General features: G+C 42.9%; 1 protein-coding gene across 8 annotated transcripts in view; it reads right to left on the bottom strand.

Annotated features, from left to right (window-relative positions):
- CNOT6L (CCR4-NOT transcription complex subunit 6 like) overlaps positions 1–18,096 on the bottom strand; it is a 114,981-nt gene extending 96,885 nt beyond the window's left edge. Inside the window, exons 1-2 of one of the 8 annotated variants that reach the window (XM_082726553.1) lie at positions 15,343–16,028; positions 13,545–13,730 (exon numbers count right to left, since the gene is read on the bottom strand). Coding sequence is in view for 2 of the 8 variants with exons in the window: in XM_082726548.1 (XP_082582674.1) it covers positions 17,095–17,099 (5 nt within the window). In the remaining 6 variants the exon portion in view is untranslated. Of the gene's footprint in view, positions 1–13,544; positions 16,029–16,123; positions 16,414–16,482; positions 16,624–17,025; positions 17,306–17,405 lie in introns of those variants that run through there. The other 7 variants (XM_082726550.1, XM_082726548.1, XM_082726549.1 and 4 more) reach the window with 7 other exon arrangements.
- Between the last annotated feature and the right edge of the window lie 472 nt (positions 18,097–18,568).

Raw genomic sequence — 18,568 nt, 5'->3', positions numbered from 1 at the left:
AGCTCCCCAGAGTCAAGGAATAGAATTTGATACCATTTTCTAAAACCCAATTACAAGGCCGCCTGGGTGGCTCAGTGAGTTAAAGCCTCTGCCTTCAGCTCAGGTCATGATCTCAGGGTCCTAGGATCAAGCCCCGCATTGGGCTCTCTGCTCAGCGGGAAGCCTGCTTCCCCCTCTCTCTTTGCCTGCTGCTCTGCCTACTTGGGATCTCTGCCTGTAAAATAAAAAATAAAATCTTAAAAAAAAAAAAAAAACCAATTACATATAATCTATGTCTATTCTTTCTCCACTTGAGAAAAAAACTGAATGTTATTATTAGCAATTTTTAAAACTTTATTTTGAGGTTATTTTATAAAAAGAGAAAAGTGCAATGCTTTATAAACATTTGTCAAAAAAATGCATTATAAATATGTCAAATATCCATTATTTCAATTATTAGAACAGTGTTCACTGCCCTAAAAATCTTATCGTCTAGGAAAGATTAGAAAAATGTAAACAATGATTATTATAAACATTTATGTATTTCCCATCTCTTTCTAAAATACACGAAGGATATTCTACACTGTTCACAAATTATTATAACTTAATGAAAAATGTGTACAAATTCCATAAGGGCCTACCAAGAAAAATAAAATAAAAATGGAGAGGTAGTATCTGACCGGTCTGATGGATTAACTGAAATGTGCCAAGAGTACTGTAACTCTAAGAGTAAAAATGACCAAAACTTGTTTATAATTTATAACTTGTCTATAACTTGTCTATACACATATACATATACTATGTATTAGTACTCCTATCCCTGTCCTCTTATTAGCATCCTAACAATGAAATAAAAAGGAAGAGTTGCAACTATTTTTCTAAGATATAAATAATTATGGATAATGTCCCATATGGCTTTATTTAGTCTTCACCCTATTAAAATATGGTTCTCTCATCACTCCAATGGAAACTCTTATTCTTAAACATAAATGACAAAAAAAAAAACCCATAAATGACTTCACTATTACAAAACAATTTTCAATCCCCTTTTTAGTCAGCTCATCCTGTATAATTTCCCTGATTTTAAAAACTGAGGACCACCCTCTACTCCTTAAAACCTGCCCTCTCCCATCTTCCCAATCAGATTATAAATAGGTTGAAGGAACAGAATTTGAGTGGGAGAGGTAAGAAAACATGTATCGAATGCCCAGCCTGTGTTCAAATACTGTGCTAGATGATATGCACACATTATCACATTTAACGTCACTAAAATTAAAACGTGTTATTAATTCCCACTTTACCAGTAAGGAAACCAAAGACCAGAGAGGTTGTAAAATATCCAACACTTCATACTGTGTCATTCATAAGTGACTAGACACATGACTCCAACCACAACATCCAAGATTCTTCTACTAAACTGTGACAAATTTAATTCTAAACATATATAGCAGAAAATGCAGAATAATAATCTTTCAATCTTGGAGTGCAGAAAACTTTTCTAAAGTTCAAGACCATAAAAACAAAAGAATGACAGATTAAATGATACAAAAAAAAAAAATTAATGTCTGTAAGGCAAAGAGCCAAGTCATACAGTCAGAAGATCAAAAGGAAATGGGAGTAAAGTCTCAGTAGTATTTATAATGGATAAATGAGGTAATGTTTCTAAAAATATAAGCAACTTTTACAAATCAATAAGAAAAAAATGTAAATACCCCAATAGAAAAATTGGGAGTAAAGGTCATGATCAGGCAAACCACAAAAAAGACTGGCTCAAAAAAAGTGAAAAGAAATACAACCACCCAATTAATCAAATAATTGCAAATTTTAAAAAACATATGACTTTATTATCAGAATAGGAAAGATTAATAATATAAGTTTGGGGAAACAGGCACCCATTACACAGCTGATGTGAATACAGTTCTATACATTTCTAAAGGGTAACCCAACAAGATATATCAAAATTTTAATGTGCAATCATTTAAATCCAGCAAGTCCACATCTAGAAATTTATCCTTTAAAAAAGTGTGGAAATGGAGCCTATGTGGCTTTGTCAGTTGAGCATCTGACTCTTGATTTGGGCTCAGGTCATGATCTCAGGGTTGTGAGATCAAGCCCACACTGGGCCCCATGCTTAGTGTGGACACTGTTTAAGATGCTCTCTCTCCCTTCCCCTCTAAGGCCCCCTCCCTTTTAAAAATAAATAAATAAAAATAAACAAACAAGTAAATGTGAAGTGTATGTATGAATCTTTTCTCTGCATTAGTATTGATGATTGTCCAAGATAAGGAAATAAATTGCCAATCAGTAGGGGACTGAATTATAGGACATCAATAAATGAATTACATTTCAGCCCTTAGAAAGCATAATGTGTGGAAATGTAAAATGCTGCCACTGCTGCTGTGAAAAAGTTTGTCAGTTCTCAAAAAATTAAAATAGAACTGCCGTACGATCCAATAATTACACTCTCAGGTATATACCCAAGAGAACTGAAAACAGATGTCCATACAAAAATGTGTACATGAATGTTCATAGCAGAATTATTTATAATTACCAAAAAGTAGAAACAACCCTAACAGCTAATGAACAGATGAACGAAATATGATATACCCATATGATGGCATATTACTCAGCCATAAAAATAATACTATTACATGCTACAACAGGAAATAATCTTAAAAACATTACACTAAGTGAAACGAAGCCAGACCCAAAAAGTCACATATTGCATGATTCCGTTTATATTTAAGGCCTGGAATAGGCAAATCCATAAGAGGAACAGTAGACTGGTGGTTGCCAGCAGATGAATAAATAGGCCAAAAAGAATTGCTAATAAGGATAAGGTTTCTTTTGAGGATGATGGCAATGTTCTAGAATTAATAGTGATGGTTCACCCAAAACAAAACAAAAAAAATAGTGATGGTTCACAACACAGTGAAATACTAAAACCACTGAAGTGTATATTTTAAAACAGTGATTTTTTAAAATGGTGATCTCTCACTTTTTAAAAATGCTTAAAACTTTTTAAAAGCATGAGGCACATCTACTGATGGAAAAAAAATGACTGTAATATGCTGTTAAATCAGAAAACAAATGTAAAAAACCAGTATACAGAATCATTCTACTTATACATGTTTTGGGGTTATATACACATATTGCCCAGAAACAGACAATGGTTCAATACTACTAACGGTCTTGATTGCAATGAGATAGAATGACCAGGAAATTATGCTCTTCAGTATTTTTTTATATAAGGACACGTATTTCCAAAAGCAGACATGAAAAAATATTGCTCGGGGGGGGGCAGTACTATAACAAAAATACATAAAATAGATGGAAACCAGAAAATACAAGCAAAGATTGCTAAACTAAGGGGTCCGTAAACCTCAGGAAATCTATAAATTTGCATAAGAAATAAATTACATCACCATTTTCATTAATGTCAATTGAAAATGTAGTACCTCTTTTTTTTTTTTTAAAGATTTTATTTATTTATTTGACACAGAGAGAGAGAGAGATCACAAGTAGGCAGAGAGAGGGGGGGAAGCAGGCTCCCTGCTGAGCAGAGAGCCTGATGCAGGGCTCAATCCCAGAACCCTGGGACCATGACCTGAGCCAAAGGCGGAGGCTTTAACCCACTGAGCCACCCAGGCACCCCTGTAGTACCTCTTTTAATTAGAGCTAAGATACCTGCCGTGATATTAGCAGTACCTGTGATTTTGGTCACTAACACAAGTTATATTTTCGTTTCACATTACAGTTGTTACACATATCTCAAAATATCATCCGTACATACCACTACTTCAAATTTATGTTATTATACTCACTACTAGATCTTGCAATTTAAATGTATTGATAAAGAGGCACATATATCACAATTTTTTTTATAAATTTTACTACTTAAATTTAACAGGTTCCTTTTTAATCTTATTTTCTTTCAATCACTTAAAATCATTATTCTAAAAAGGCTCCACAGCCTTCTCCAGTCTGCCAAAGGGTCCATGCCACCAAACATTCACCTATTATCCAAATATACCACTCATCCATTAGAGACAGGAAGGGCCACCAATCACGAGGATATTCTAATTATTCAGGCATAAAGCAATTAGTGCCTAAATCCAGGGAAAAACAGAAATCATCCCAATTTTAATTAATTTGTCTAACAGAATTCATAATTTTCTTCCCCAAATTGTCTCTCCCAAATTGTCTTCTGGTTTCTCAGTCATCTCTGACTTCTTCCTTCACACTGAATCACCACTGTCCCTTTATTAAAAGCTCTAGCTATCCCAACTGAGAAGAGATTTCATGACTTATCACTTCACATTTTAATTCTTTAAAAAAGAGCTTCCCTCCTTCCATTCTAATCTCAACTGATTCTGCATACCTCAACCATATAATCTTCTTAAAGAGTTATTCCAAACTGCCACCAACCTGCTCAAAATCACTCAGTGCTACCAGTGCATTTAACAGTCATATTGGTAATTAAGAGATTCTAGAACCATACTTACACTCACTAATAATCAAAAGTAATATACTGCTATGTTCCATAAAGTATCATCTAAAACAACATTATAACAAGTCAGGCATTAGTAAGAGAACCTCAATTTATAGGTGTAAAAGATCACCCACTGCTCTAGCGTTGAACACGGGATAAAACTAAAATTCCTCACCTAGGCATTCAAACCCCTCCCTAATGATCAGGTTCCAATTTGCCTTATCAGCCTCCTTGTTGTCCCTGAAGCTCTGGAAGTTAACCAGAAATTAACTAAATTCCCTTCTCATACTTGAAGCTGGAGTTGGCCTTTCTCCTACTACATATTTGTTGATGTCATTTCTACCATTTGATTATTCATTCATTTAGTAACAGTAACTAAGACTCTTCTATATACTAAACACTCGGTACACTAATACATAGTAGGGGTTTAACCCCTACAAACAGTTGGGCTACACATGGAGTTATCTCCCCCCTTAAAAACTCACAGTTTAATGGAAAAGTAGAAACAGAAGCCAAAGGTTATGAAAAAGGAATGCACAAGATGCCAGGAAAGCACAGAGAAAGAACATAAAACAAAGACTGGAAGGATCATCAGGCAAGATTCCTCAAGTAGCAATAATATAAGGTAAATTATTTAAAAAGTCAGTGAGGTCATCACGTGTAAAGTACTGTAGGCACATACAAATCATAGACCAAGCTGTAACTCACTCAGTATGGCAAGCCTAGGAAGTATGTTCAGGAGAGAGAATAAAATGATAAAACTGGAGAAGTACAGTAGGACAAGATCATGATGGGTTTTACACATAACCTATGAAATCTCCACTTCCTTCTAAAAAAAATAAGCAGCAGCAGGTTATCCTGGAAAGTACACAGGTTTAGGAATTCCAAAGACCTAAATCTGAATTTGAGCTCTGTCATGTCCTTGTTATGTGCATTTCATCAAATTTGCCTCTCTGAGCTTCAGTATGCTCAACTATAAAACAGGGATTAATAATATAAATTTTTCCAGGATTCTAACAAGAATTCACGTAAATCTCCTAGTAGAGAGGTTAGCAAACTACAGCTTGGTTTGCCAGCAATGAATGGTTTTACGATCTAAAGTATTGGTTAAAAAAAAAAAAAATTAAAACTACAAAAAATAAAAAACAAAGAATATAGGACAGAGATCTTAATGTGACCCACAAGACCAAAGTCTATGTAAGGCCCTTTACGTAACACCAACTCCTGTCCTTAGCACATAGGATCCAACCAAAAAATAGTAACTATTACTATTTTAAGAACACTTAAAGATTAAAGATTTAAGATTTTAAGAAAACTTAAAAATGAATTTTGCAAGGATTTCTCTGTTGACAGTGTATACAAAGAAGCAGAAGTTAAAGAAGCAATAATGGGTGCTGGGAGAACAAGCAAGAAGGATGCTGCAGTGTTCCACTACCTTCTTCCTTTCCTTCCTCCTCCTAACCATAAAGGAGAGATCAACTTCTACCTCCTCTTCATCCTTGTAGATTATGATACAGCACTTAATGGTCTTTGATGGTTAGCATATTTTTCTTAGACTTCCTATTTATTGGGGCTTAGATCCCTTATAAGTAGTGTAAGAGTAAGTATTTTGGAGTCAAACAGATCCTATTCTAAATATTGATTTCACCAAGACTTAGGACTTGTTATTTAACTTGTATGGATCCTAGTAATAAGAAACAGAAATGGCTAAATTATATTCTGTTCTAAGCTTTGTTTTTTACTTTGGATGAAACACATACTACAGTTCTAAGCACCTTATAGAAAGACTTGATTTAATCCTCACAACAACCCTGCAAGATAAGAACTATTATTATCTCCCCATTACACATGAGCAAACTGAAATATGGAGAAGGGAGTTTCCCCAAGAGCTAGGAAGTGAAGGATCCAGGGGCTCACATTATTAACCACCTAATGAATGATAATCATACTCCACAGGATTTTCATGAAAACTAATTCAGATTACTATTTTAAGGAAGGCAGATGGCTTTTCACAATCCTTAGATCTCAGCAATCCAATAAATATCTGTTCCATTTCTTAGTTTAAAAAAAGATTACATTCCAGGGGTGCCTGGGTGGCTCAGTGGGTTAAGCCTCTGCCTTCGGCTCAGGACATGATCTCATAGTCCTGAGATCAAGCACAACATAGGGCCCTCTGCTCAGTGAGGAGCCTGCTTCCCCCTCTCTCTCTGTCTGCCTCTCTGCTTACTTATGAGCTCTGTCTGTCAAATAAATTTTTTAAAACATTTTTTTAAAAAATAAAAATAAAGATTAAATTCCAAATCTTATTGCCAAGAACCCTGAATGCAATTGCTGGTAGCCAGTACAAACTTAATATTTATTAAGTAAGATATACTTTAAAGTGATTAAAATCCTTGTGCTGTTTCAAGATCATATTCTGTATATTCTGTATATTCACAATATATTATTTCATAAATCGCAGAAGACTGCACTGACAGGAACCTACAGCAGAAAATACTCTTGCCAGTTTTTTGGTTTTAAATATAAACATTATGATCAGACAACAATGAATATATACATAAAGATCTCAAGAAAGTCATTGCACAGAGAGACATTACAGTTAGTATCCCTATATTTAGTTCTATTCTCTTAGTAGTATTTGTTAACTGGTATTACATAACTGATCTATGTTACTCATTTAGGGAATCTATTTAAGTAACATGGGAAGGGAAAAAGATTCTAAACTGTAAGATTACAGACAGAGGTTCTCTCTGCAAAAGATGAATATAAGAAGATAAAGTGCTGTAACTTCAACTTTGTGTCACCAATTAGTGTCACTATTTTCTTCTGTTAATAAACAATATGGGGGTGCCTGGGTGGCTCAGTGGTTTAAGCAGCTGCCTTCGGCTCAGGTCATGATCTCAGGGTCCTGGGATCGAATCCCGCATCGGGCTCTCTGCTCAGCAGGGAGCCTGCTTCCCTCTCTCTCTCTCTGCCTGCCTCTCCATCTACTTGTGATTTCTTTCTGTCAAATAAATAAATAAAATCTTTTTTAAAAAAATGTTTAAAAAAAAATAAAAAAAATAAACAACATGAAACGGGCGCCTGGGTGGCTCAGTTGGTTGGGCGACTGCCTTTGGCTCAGGTCATGATCCTGGAATCCCGGGATCAAGTCCTGCATCATGCTCCCAGCTCCATGAGGGGTCTGCTTCTCCCTCTTACCTTCTCCCCTGTCATTCTCTCTCTCACTATCAAATAAATAAATAAATAATCTTTAAAAAATAAAATTAAAATTAAAAAAATAAACAATATGAACGCCCCAAAATACCTGGCATCTGTTCAGTATGAATGAGTCCCTAACAGAACAAAGTGAACCACTCACTTCGTCAAAAAAAATAAAAATAAATTTTAATCTGTAATGAGATTTTAATGTGGTCTGAAAAAAAAAAAGAAATACATCCTGCTGCAAAAGAGAATAAATACAAAACCAAAAATCTATTACCACTTTCTAATTCTGACTTGTAAACAGGAAGACTCTTGGCTAACCCAAAATTATTTAACTTCTGCAACATATAACACAGAGAGAAAGAAATCTTTTCAAAATATTTTTTCTAATCTGGGGGCACCTGGGTGGCTCCGTGGGTTAAAGCCTCTGCCTTCAGCTCAGGTCATGATCCCAGGGTCCTGGGATAGAGCTCCGCATTGGGCTCTCTGCTCAGTGGGGAGCTTGCTTCCCTCTCTCTCTCTGCCTGCCTCTCTGCCTACTTGTGATCTCTGTCTGTCAAATAAATAAATAAAATCTAAAATATATATATATACACACACACACATATATATACACACACACATACATATAAGCAGAATGTACACAATTAAAGTTCCAAAAATTAAAGGGTAATCACCACTTCAAATGAAACATAACCTTATTTTGCAGAATAGAATTTCTCAAGAAAGCTATCAAGTTTTTTTAGAAAACTTAAAAAACAAAACCATTCATGCTGAAATATTTTGGGAAAAAGTTAACAGTCAGATTCATGGTATATATGTACTTCTTCATTAATCATACACTCAATAATTACAAAAACGTGTTTCCATCTTTTTAATTCTATGAGTAGTTCTTCATTTATGATTTAGTTTTCTGCTTAACTGTGTCTCCCACCAAACTAGCTATCAATGTAATCAGAAAAAAACCACAGTTTTTATTAAATGTTTTTCAAAAGAAACAATATTCTCCAGTACTCAAGAAAGCTGAATTATCCATAAAAATCTTTAAATTAAGAGATCTCCAAATGCACACACGGATGGCACATGCGTCCGTCCATACATATAGAACTGCAATGGGAAGGCAGACACTTTAGGGGACACTAAAGGAGCAGGGAAGGGAGGCAATCCGGGAGCGGGCTAAGGAGGTGGTGAAAGCTAGCTCCTCTTGCTCAAACAAGTTAAGCATTATTACCTACCACATGACTTGACAGAGCATCTTCAATTTTGTAATCCCCTCCTTCATCCTTCCCTCAAAACTCAACCCTAACACCCCAGGATCCCTTCATGAGAGAAATACTCAACAAACTAGAAACAGAACTTCATCAACCTAACAAAGAGCATCTACGAAAACCCCACAGCTAACCTCATACTTAATAGTGGAAGCCTTAATGCTTTCCCCCAAGATCAGGAACAACACAAGAATATCTGTTCTTCACACTTCTTTTCAACAATGTAATGGAGGTTTCGGCCAAGTCAGTTAGGTAAGAAAATGAAATAAAACACATCCAGATTGGAAAAGAAGTAAAAACTATCTACAGGCGGCATGACCCTTGTTACACAGAAAATGCCATGGGATGAACTAAAATATTAGACCTAATAAACAAGTTCAGCAAGGTTGCAAGATTCAAGATCAACAGACAAAAATCAATTGTATTTCTATACACTTGCAATGAACCCCTTAAAAAAATTAGGAAAACAATTCCATTTATAATAGCATCTAAAAGAATAAAATATTTAGGAATAAATGCAGCAACTTAGACTCTAAAAACTGCAAAATACTGTTGAAAGAAATCAAAGAAAATAAATACATGGAAAGATCCCATGTTTGCAAGTAGGAAGACTTAGTATCATTAAGATGGCAATGCTCCCCAAATTGATCAGATTTAACACAACTGCCATCAAAATTCCTGCTGGCTTCCTTGCAGAAATTGACAAGGTGATCCTGAAATTCATATGGAAATAGGAAACACCCTAAACAGCCAAAACAATCTTTAAAAAGAACAAATTTGGAGGACTCTCCCTTCTCAATTACAAAACTACAGTGGTCAAGACAGTACTTGGTATAAGGAAAATCAAAGAGATCAATGGAATAAAACTAAGTCCAGAAATAAACCTTCTGTTTATTGTTAATTTATTTTTGAGAGAAATGACAAGGCAATTAAATAGGCAAAGAACAGTCTTTTCCATAAATGGTACTGGGACTGGGTATCTATATGAAAAAAACAATGTTAGACTCCCTACATCAGGTCATATGCAGAAATTAACTCAAAATGGATCAAAAATCTAAATATTTGTTAAAACTAAAAAACTCAGGGCGCCTGGGTGGCTCAGTGGGTTAAGCCTCTGCCTTCAGCTCAGGTCATGATCTCAGGGTCCTGGGATGGAGCCTCTTGTCAGGCTATCTGCACAGCGGGGAGCCTGCTTCCCCCTCTCTCTCTGCCTGCCTCTCTGCCTACTTGTGCTCGCTCTCTGTCAAATAAATAAATAAAAATCTTTATAAAAAATTATAAAAACTGGGGGAACCTGGGTGGCTCAGTGGGTTAAAGCCTCTGCCTTCAGCTCAGGCCATGATCCCAGGGTCCTGGGATTGAGTCCCACATCGGGCTCTCTGCTCAGCAGGGAGCCTGCTTCCCCCTCTTTCTCTGCCTGCCTCTCTGCCTACTTGGGATCTCTCTCTCTGTGTCAAGTGAGTAAATGGAATCTTTAAAAAAAAAAATTATAAAAACTGGGACGCCTGGGTGGCTCAGTTGGTTGGACGACTGCTTTCGGCTCAGGTCACAATCTCGGAGTCCCAGGATCGAGTCGCGCATTGGGCTCCCAGCTCCACGGGGAGTCTGCTTCTCCCTCTGACCTTCTCCTCACTCATGCTCTCTCTCACTGCCTCTCTCTCAAATAAAATAAATAAATCTTTTTTTAAAAATTATAAAAACTTTTTTTAAAAATGAAAAACTCTTAGCACAGAAGGATATATCTCTATGATCTTAGATTAGTAAATAATTTCTTTGACATGACATCAAAAGCACAAGCAACAAAAAATTAGACTTTCTTCAAAATTTAAAACTTCTATTCTTTAAAAGACATCATCAGGGAAGTGAAAGGATAACTCACCAAGTTGGGGAAATATTTGTATCTATAATATTTGTGTCTGTAATATATAAAAGACTCTTTCAACTCGGTGATCAAAAGATAGACAACAAACAATTAAAAAATGGGCAAAAGATCTGAATACATACCTCTCAAAAAATATATGTACAAATGGCCAATAAACAAATGAAAAGACACTAAGCTTCTTCAGGGAAATGAAAATCAAAACTGCAATGAGATACTACCTAACACTCACGAGGAGAGCCTTGATCAAAAAGATAGTAACAAATGTTGGCAAGGATGTGGAGAAACTGGAGCCCTCATGCACTGCTGGTAGGGACGTGCGATGGTGAGGGTGCTTTGGGAAACAGAAGTTCCTCAAAAGTTTAAACACAAGAGGCACCATGGGCCACCTGCCTTGCTTGGTCTGTAGAGCATGTGACTCCTGATCTCAGGGTTGTGAGTTTGAGCCCCACACTAAGTGCAGAGATTACCAAAAAAGTAAAATCTTTAAAAAGTAAAGAAAGAGAAAATAAACATAGAGACATACAATCCAGCAATTCTATTCCTAGGCATATGCCCAAAAGAACTGAAACTATGTACACAAAAACTTGTCTATGAATGTTCATAACTGAATTACTCAGAATAGCCAAAAAGTAGAAATAACCCAAATGTCCATTAGCTGATAAACAAAATGTAATATATATCCGTATGATGGCACATTGTGCAGCCATAAAAAGAATAAGGTACCTTGAAAATGGGGGCACTCGGGTGGCTCAGTCATTAAGTGTCTGCCTTAGGCTCAGGTCATGATCCCAGGGTCCTGGGATTGAGCCCCGCATGAGGCTCCCTGCTCAGCAGGAAGCCTGCTTCTCCCTCTCCCACTCCCCCTGCTTGTGTTCCCTCTCTCATTGTGTCATCCCTGTCAAATAATAAATAAAATCTTAAAAAAAAAAAAGAAAGAAAAAAGAAACCGTGAAAATGGGGTAAGTGAAACAAGCCTGTAATAAAAGACATTACGTTAAGATTCCATTTGTACAAAATGTTCAGAATAGGCATATATAGTCAGAAAGCAAATCAGTGATTGCCTAGAAATAAGGGTATGGCAGTACAGGGGTACGGGAGGGTACTCTTAAAGGATACAGGATTTATATATCTCAGGGATATAAACGTTCTAAAATTAAGATGATGGCTGCACAACTGTGAATATACTAAACACCACTGAGTTACATATTTTAAATGGGCAACTTCTATGGTTTAAGTGAATTCTATCTCAAAAAAGCTGTTACAAAAAAAAAAAAAAAAAAACTCTCAATTTTTTAAGTAGTCCCTGACCCACCCACCATTCCATTTCATGTTACTCCCTCTCAGAATGTCTACAAACAGTTTATACTGTAGAGACTTGGGTTTGTTCATTCATTGTTTTTGAAATAACTAAATTGTTTTATCTCCTTTCCGCATAACCTACAAGCTTTGCAAGAGTCTTCTACTTCTTTCATACTTTAGAAACGAGTATAATAATGGATATGGAATGGGCCCTCAAATAAGGGCGTCAATTTTCAAAATACAAAATATTAACAATCTGTACCCTGAAGAAGTTAACAAGACTACTCAAAAATCTTCCTTTGGAGGAATACAGATATATATTAAACTCCTCAGATCCTTAACCAAACTGTTCAGAATAAAAATAAGTGAAGGAGAACATAGAGGTAAGGTTTCACATTATAATAATGCTAGGTAATGAAAAAATAAGTTAGGATTCAATTAAAATTAAAGTTGTCCAGAGATAAAATTCATTTAATATATTAGAGGCTCCCTGTTAGCGCAGTTAATCAAAGAAAGTTGTAGCATTTATCATGAAACAGCAGCACAAGTTAATAATTAAACCTTTGTTGTTTACTCGATTTTATTGTTCTCAGGGAAGTCTCACATATATTAATTAAAATGACTCTTGAGGGGTGCCTGGGTGGCTCAGTGGGTTAAAGCCTCTGCCTTCGGCTCAGGTCAGGGTCCTGGGATGCCAAGGTCCTGGGATCGAGCCCCTCATCTCTGCTCAGCAGGGAGCCTGCTTCCTCCTCTCTCTCTGCCTACCTCTCTGCCTACTTGTGATCTCTGTCAAATAAATAAATTATATCTTTAAAATAAAATGACTCTAGAATTATAAATACAGCTACAGCAAACAACAAAACAAGTTTGGTCCACCTAAATATTTCCTTAAAATATAAAGTAATAATAATAATTTATCTTAGAGAGAAAGTGAAAATTCAGAACCGTGTTTCCCATGAAACCCTAAACCAGAAACTGAAATTCGAGGTCAACTGATTTCAAAGTACAAAGAGAAAAACTCAAAGAGCCAGAACCCAGTAGATCACAATGACAGTTGATAGCTAGATAGTAAAGGAGAGACCTACTGAAGGTTATAAAATCCAACTGTTACGTTCTCCATAAAATCTGTATCCTTCAAGAGGTAGATTTCACTTGTCCTTCAAACTCATAGAAGACAGCTCTTCCTCCTTTGTGGCTTTAACTCCTTCCTTCTCTTACCCTCCCACCTCCACAGCCGCAGCTTTACTCTTTGAAGATGGAAAGCAATTTTTCAGGATTATAACTCACCTTTCTGACATAATTTCATAAATATATGCTACCCTCTAAAACAACATCATGAAATGCCCTAAGCTGTCCACCATCTGGGGACTACATTCCCATCCCCTTCGCATTCAAATAAGGCTCTGAGACATATTCTCACCAGTCATATGTGGGCAGATGTTTGTCCCTTTAAGTCTGGTAGTTCTTAAGAAATGGCCTGTAAGTAACATGCAAGGCTCCAAGGCCCTAAAGAATGCCAAAGCCATAGATGTTAAGGAGTGTGGGTCCCTCAAACGCCACATGGAGGAAAGCCACAAGCCTGCTAACCAGGAACACCTGCAGAGAACTGTTACAAGTGAGCAAAATACAAACTTACATCTGTTAAGCCACTGAAATTCTGGTGTATTTATTACCTAATTAGCATTATCCAAAGTAATACATGCAGAAAGTCTGAAGTATTTCAATTCCCCCTAATTAAAGACATTTGTAAGGGTTATTTTGGAAAGATTGTTTAAAAGCCCTTTAAGTAACATTAAATTTTAAAATCTAAACAATTTTCCACCTTGATTTTTTGGTAACATAATTACTTTAAACAATGATAGTATGAAAAGTTCCACTGTTAATAAATTTTACTGTCCACAGGTCTTAATATTTTAGTTCAGTATATTTTCATGATTTCATGATTACAAAGAAATGTCTTCTCAATTTCCCAAATTAAAAATTTTGGGAAAAAATACAAAGTATTTTAAAACATTGTAATTCATAATGTCTAATTTGTAATATCTAATATCTACCTAAAGGCAAAATTCATTTCTATTTTATAGTTCTTAAAGTATTAAAAACTATCCATAATTTCAGTGTATCTATTTCTTTACTTATTTTATTACCATCTATAACTCTTAAGGTAAGAATTCTTCCTTTAAATACAACCATATGGAGGATAATTCTGTTTGTTGTAAATGCACACATGCTCATAAGACACATACTTTAATAAAACAATGACATTTCGTGTTCTAATAAAGTTCTCCCTACTATCCTTCACAAAAGTGTTAAAATTTTAGTACTTTACAGGTTTTTCTTAAAGTTTAATATTGCTGATATAAATAAAAATAAGGCCTAACTGGGAAACGTGTCATTAGTAAACAGAGATAGTACAAACTTAACCCAATGAAACTCCTCCCACATTCTCTTCACCCTGCCTTCACCAAAGAAAAAAAGAAAAAAATCCTTTCTTAACCTCTCCATTGTCTTTACACTAAACTCCATATCATTATTTTTTCCCCATCAGAATACAATTAAAATTAAATGAACAGCACATTTACTACTCCACACAGAATAAAAATGGAAAACTATTGAAAACTGAGGATTTTTCCTTAAACCATTCAGGAAAATATTCCAAGAGATTTATGTTTACCAAATCAGTCAATGTGAACTAAAAGAATTACACAGCAATCTGGGGGGCATTATTCTTTGTGAATCTCTAAAGGTAAATTAGACTCCAGTTTCTTGATCTATTTTATGCTTCATTGCATTGGACTATATGTGCTACATACAGTGTAAACAATTTTTTCTAGGGGTATATAGCCAAAATTCATAAAAAATAGTGAAACTGAGAGACAGCCTATTAAAAATATGGGGAACAAAAAGTATGACTAGATAATCTCTATAAACTAATATAGTAGGCCACTTTAGTAACAATCTCGATTCCATGAAAGACATAAACTACAACATTAAAAGTTGTTTATATGTAACTTAGAGATTACCAAAAGACTCGGAAATGTTCTATTGTCTTGATTTTTAACCGACAGTTACATAAAATTGCACAGCTGTCAGATGGCTATGTGCACTTATCCATGTTTTCCGGGGCCCGCAACCAGGGCTGCAGGAGGAGGAATATTTAACTAAGCATCTACTATGCGCCAACCGTGCTTTCTCATTCGACCCCCTGGACAACCTACTATGAATGTATTATGTCCCGATGGCAGAGGAGAAGACTGGGGTCTGCAGACATTAGGTAAGCCGCTACGGTCCAACAGAAAAGAAAAATGGCCCAGCCAGAGTTCCGAGGCCTGAGAAACAAGCCCTTCAGCCACGCAGCCCCCTCTGTCGTTCCTCCGCAGTCGTCACCGGGGACAGCGCTCGGCTCGCCCGCGTCCCTCCGCCGGCGCTCCCCGCCAGCGGCCCGGCACGCCGTGGCACACCGGGCTCGGAGCCAGAGCTGCCGGCCACTCGGCAGCGCGCGGTCCGCAGGGGTCGTCGGGTCGTGAGTCCGGGGTCGCAGCGGCGCGAGCTCAGTCCGCGCCCACGGGCGGGCGGCGCGGTGCAGCGGCTGAGCGGGGACCCACGCAAACAGCATCTGTGCTGGGTCCCCGAGGCGCTGCACCCTCCCGGCAGCCGCGTCCCCACGGCCCCGGCCCGCCCAGGCCGCTCTCCCGCGGCCCTCCGAGAGCGCACCCCGGCTCCGCGAGAAAGGCTACTCGCTCGGGGTCCGGACACGGCGAGCGACACTTGTTGGTCCGCGCGCTGCGGCCGGGCAGGAAGACCCGGACAGAGGGCGCGGGGGGAGCCGGGGGCCGGGGGCCGGCGCGCACGGCTCGCGGGGCTCCCCCGGCACGGCCGCCGCCGCCGCTAGCCGGGCCGGGCCGGGTCGGGGCCGCGGACAGCCCCGGGAACTTCCTCTTCCCCGCGGCCCGCCCGGCGCGGCGCGCACCCGCCTCTCCCCGGGAGGCAGGACCTAACCTCTCCGAACGCGCGAAACGGCCCCGGCCCCAGCGCGGCGGCCGGCGGGCCGGGCTCCCGGCTTCCTCCGCCTCGCCAGGCTCCGCTGCGCTCGGAAGCGGCGCTCCGACTCTCGCGCGAGAGCGTCCGCCGCGCCGGCCGCCAGCCCGCCGCGGCCCTTCCACGGCCTCCGGGAAAGACGGAAGCGGCGAGCTCGAGCCGCGCGTCCCCGAGAGGCCCCGCTCGGATTCACTTTCCCTCGGGTCGCACCGCGGCGCGGGCCGGCGCCGGCAGCTCCAAAACACGCCGTCGCCTCTCCTCAGCAGACGCGGAGGCGGCCGAGGCGACGGCGACCGGCGCGTCCCGCCTCCGACCCTCACCTGCCCAGGCCCGAGGCAGCGCGCTGGGCCCCCGCGGGCCCGGCGTCCCGGGAGGCGTCCCGGGAGGCGTCCGAGGAGGCTGGCGGGAGGCGGGCGCCGGCGTCGGGCGGGCGCCGAGGCGGGTAGGCCGCGCTGCAGGCCGGCGCGCTTCCTGCCGGGCCCCGGGCTCAGCGGCGCGGCCCCGACCCGCGGCTCCCCCGGCCCGGCCGCCCGGCGCCCGCCGCGCGCACACTCGCCCTCCCCGGCCGGCTGAGGCCCGGCAGCTCCCACCCGCGAGCTCCGGAGCCTCGCCACGCCGGCGGGGCCGCGCCACTCGGGGTCCCGGACACGCGAAATCCGCCCCCGGAGTCCCGGGCCCTGCGCGCGGCCCCGGCCACACACACACACACACACACACACGCCCCGGGACCTCCGCGGCCGCCGGCAGCGACGCGGGTCAGCCCCACGCCCGACACACACCCACTCGCTCGGGGCCCCCGGGCCGCCTCCCGCCCGCCGGAGTCCCGACTCGCGCGGCCACACGCGCATCGGTCCGTCTCCCACCTCACGTCCCCGGGGACGCGCGGCTCTTCCCGGCACTCCCGGTCTGCTGGACGCACAAAAACACTCTACCTCATTCTCTCCGTCTGGCCCGGCAGCGGCGGCAGCAGCCATTTCCCCGCGGCCGGGACACACACTCACACACTCACACGCTCACAGGCTCACACACTCGCGCGCGCGCGGCCCCCACAGATGCTTCCCCTCGAGCCGCGGCCGCAGACGCAAACACAAACACCCACGGGCGGGCCTCGCTCCCGCCCGCCCCGAAGGGAAGCCGCGGCGACGGGCAGGGCCGGGCCCTTGCTCGCGGGCGGGGGCCGGGGGGCGGGGGGGCGCCGGGCGCGCGGGCCCGGGGTCGCGGGGGGCCTGCGCCCCCTCCTCACCTGCATTCAGCGCGCCGGGGTCCGGGCGGCGGCGGCGGCGGCGGCGGCGGGGCGGCTGCTGCGGGTGCTGGTGCTGCGGCGGCGGGGGAGGCGGCGGCGGCGGTGGCGGCGGGGCTGAGGGCAGCAAAGACATGCAGGCAGCCCGCCGGGGGGAGCGGCACCGGCCGGAGGGGACGCGGGGCGGGCGGGCCGGGCCGGGCCGCCCGAGGAACGGCAGAGGCGGCGGCGGAGAGGACGGCTGACGGGAGCGGGCAGACGGGCGGGGGGCGGGGAGGGGGACGAGGGCCGCGCCGCCGGGCTCCGCGGACGGTGACCCCGGGCGCTGAGCAGAGGCCCCGCGGCCGCGGCCGCCGACGCGAAGGCCCCCCGCCGGAGGAAGCTGCGCCCGCACGGCCTCCGAGGCCGCGGCTGTTACTCCGAGAGCGGCGCCGAGCCCGGCCTTGGCCTTGGCCTCCCGGCGCTGGGGCTGCTGCCGCTGCGGGGGTTGCTGCCGCGCCTGCTGCTGCCGCGGGGCCCGGGGCTGCTGCGCAGAGACGCCAGCTTTCGGAGCCTTCGTTCTCGCTCACACACGTTCACACCCCCGAGGCCGGGGGAGAGGCGTCCGCGCGATATCGGTATTGAGATTAATAACAAGGTGCAGAGAGTGCGAGAAGGAGGAGGGTTGATTGACGTGGAGGGGCTGGCGAGAGTCAGTCACTCCCCGGCGCGGGGGGTGGGGCGAGGCGGGGAGGAGGCGGAGCTCCGGGCCCGCCGCTCGGCCCCGCCCCCGGCCTCCGCGTTCGCCGCGGCGCGCGTGCGCGCGGGGCTGCCAGGAGTTGTGCCCATTTTCTCGTTCGGCCTTACCGCCTTTTTACTCGCTTTTCTTGGCTCGCGTGGCGGGCGGACCGGGGAGACCGGTGGCCTGTCAGAAACCCGCGTCCGCAGGGCCCCGCTGGGGAAGAGACCGGCGACGGCCTCACCCGGCGCTCGCGCGCGCCCTCGGCGCGGCCTCGGGTCCGAACGAGACGCCAGGTGAGGGGCCGTGACAGAGGCCGAGGGGTCCCGACCCGCCGACGGGCTGTCGTGCGCGTGCGGTGTGTGAACGTGACACACGCGCGTGCTGTGCCGCGAGGGGTGAAGAAAGAGCCTGCGGCGCTCGCCGACCTCCGCCGACCTCCGCCGAC

This window comes from Mustela nivalis (genome assembly GCF_964662115.1).
Source record: "Mustela nivalis genome assembly, chromosome: 4".
Taxonomy (NCBI): Eukaryota; Metazoa; Chordata; class Mammalia; order Carnivora; family Mustelidae; genus Mustela; species Mustela nivalis.
The sequence above is the reverse complement of the archived record's forward strand: the minus strand, read 5'-3'. Positions and strand labels throughout refer to the sequence as shown.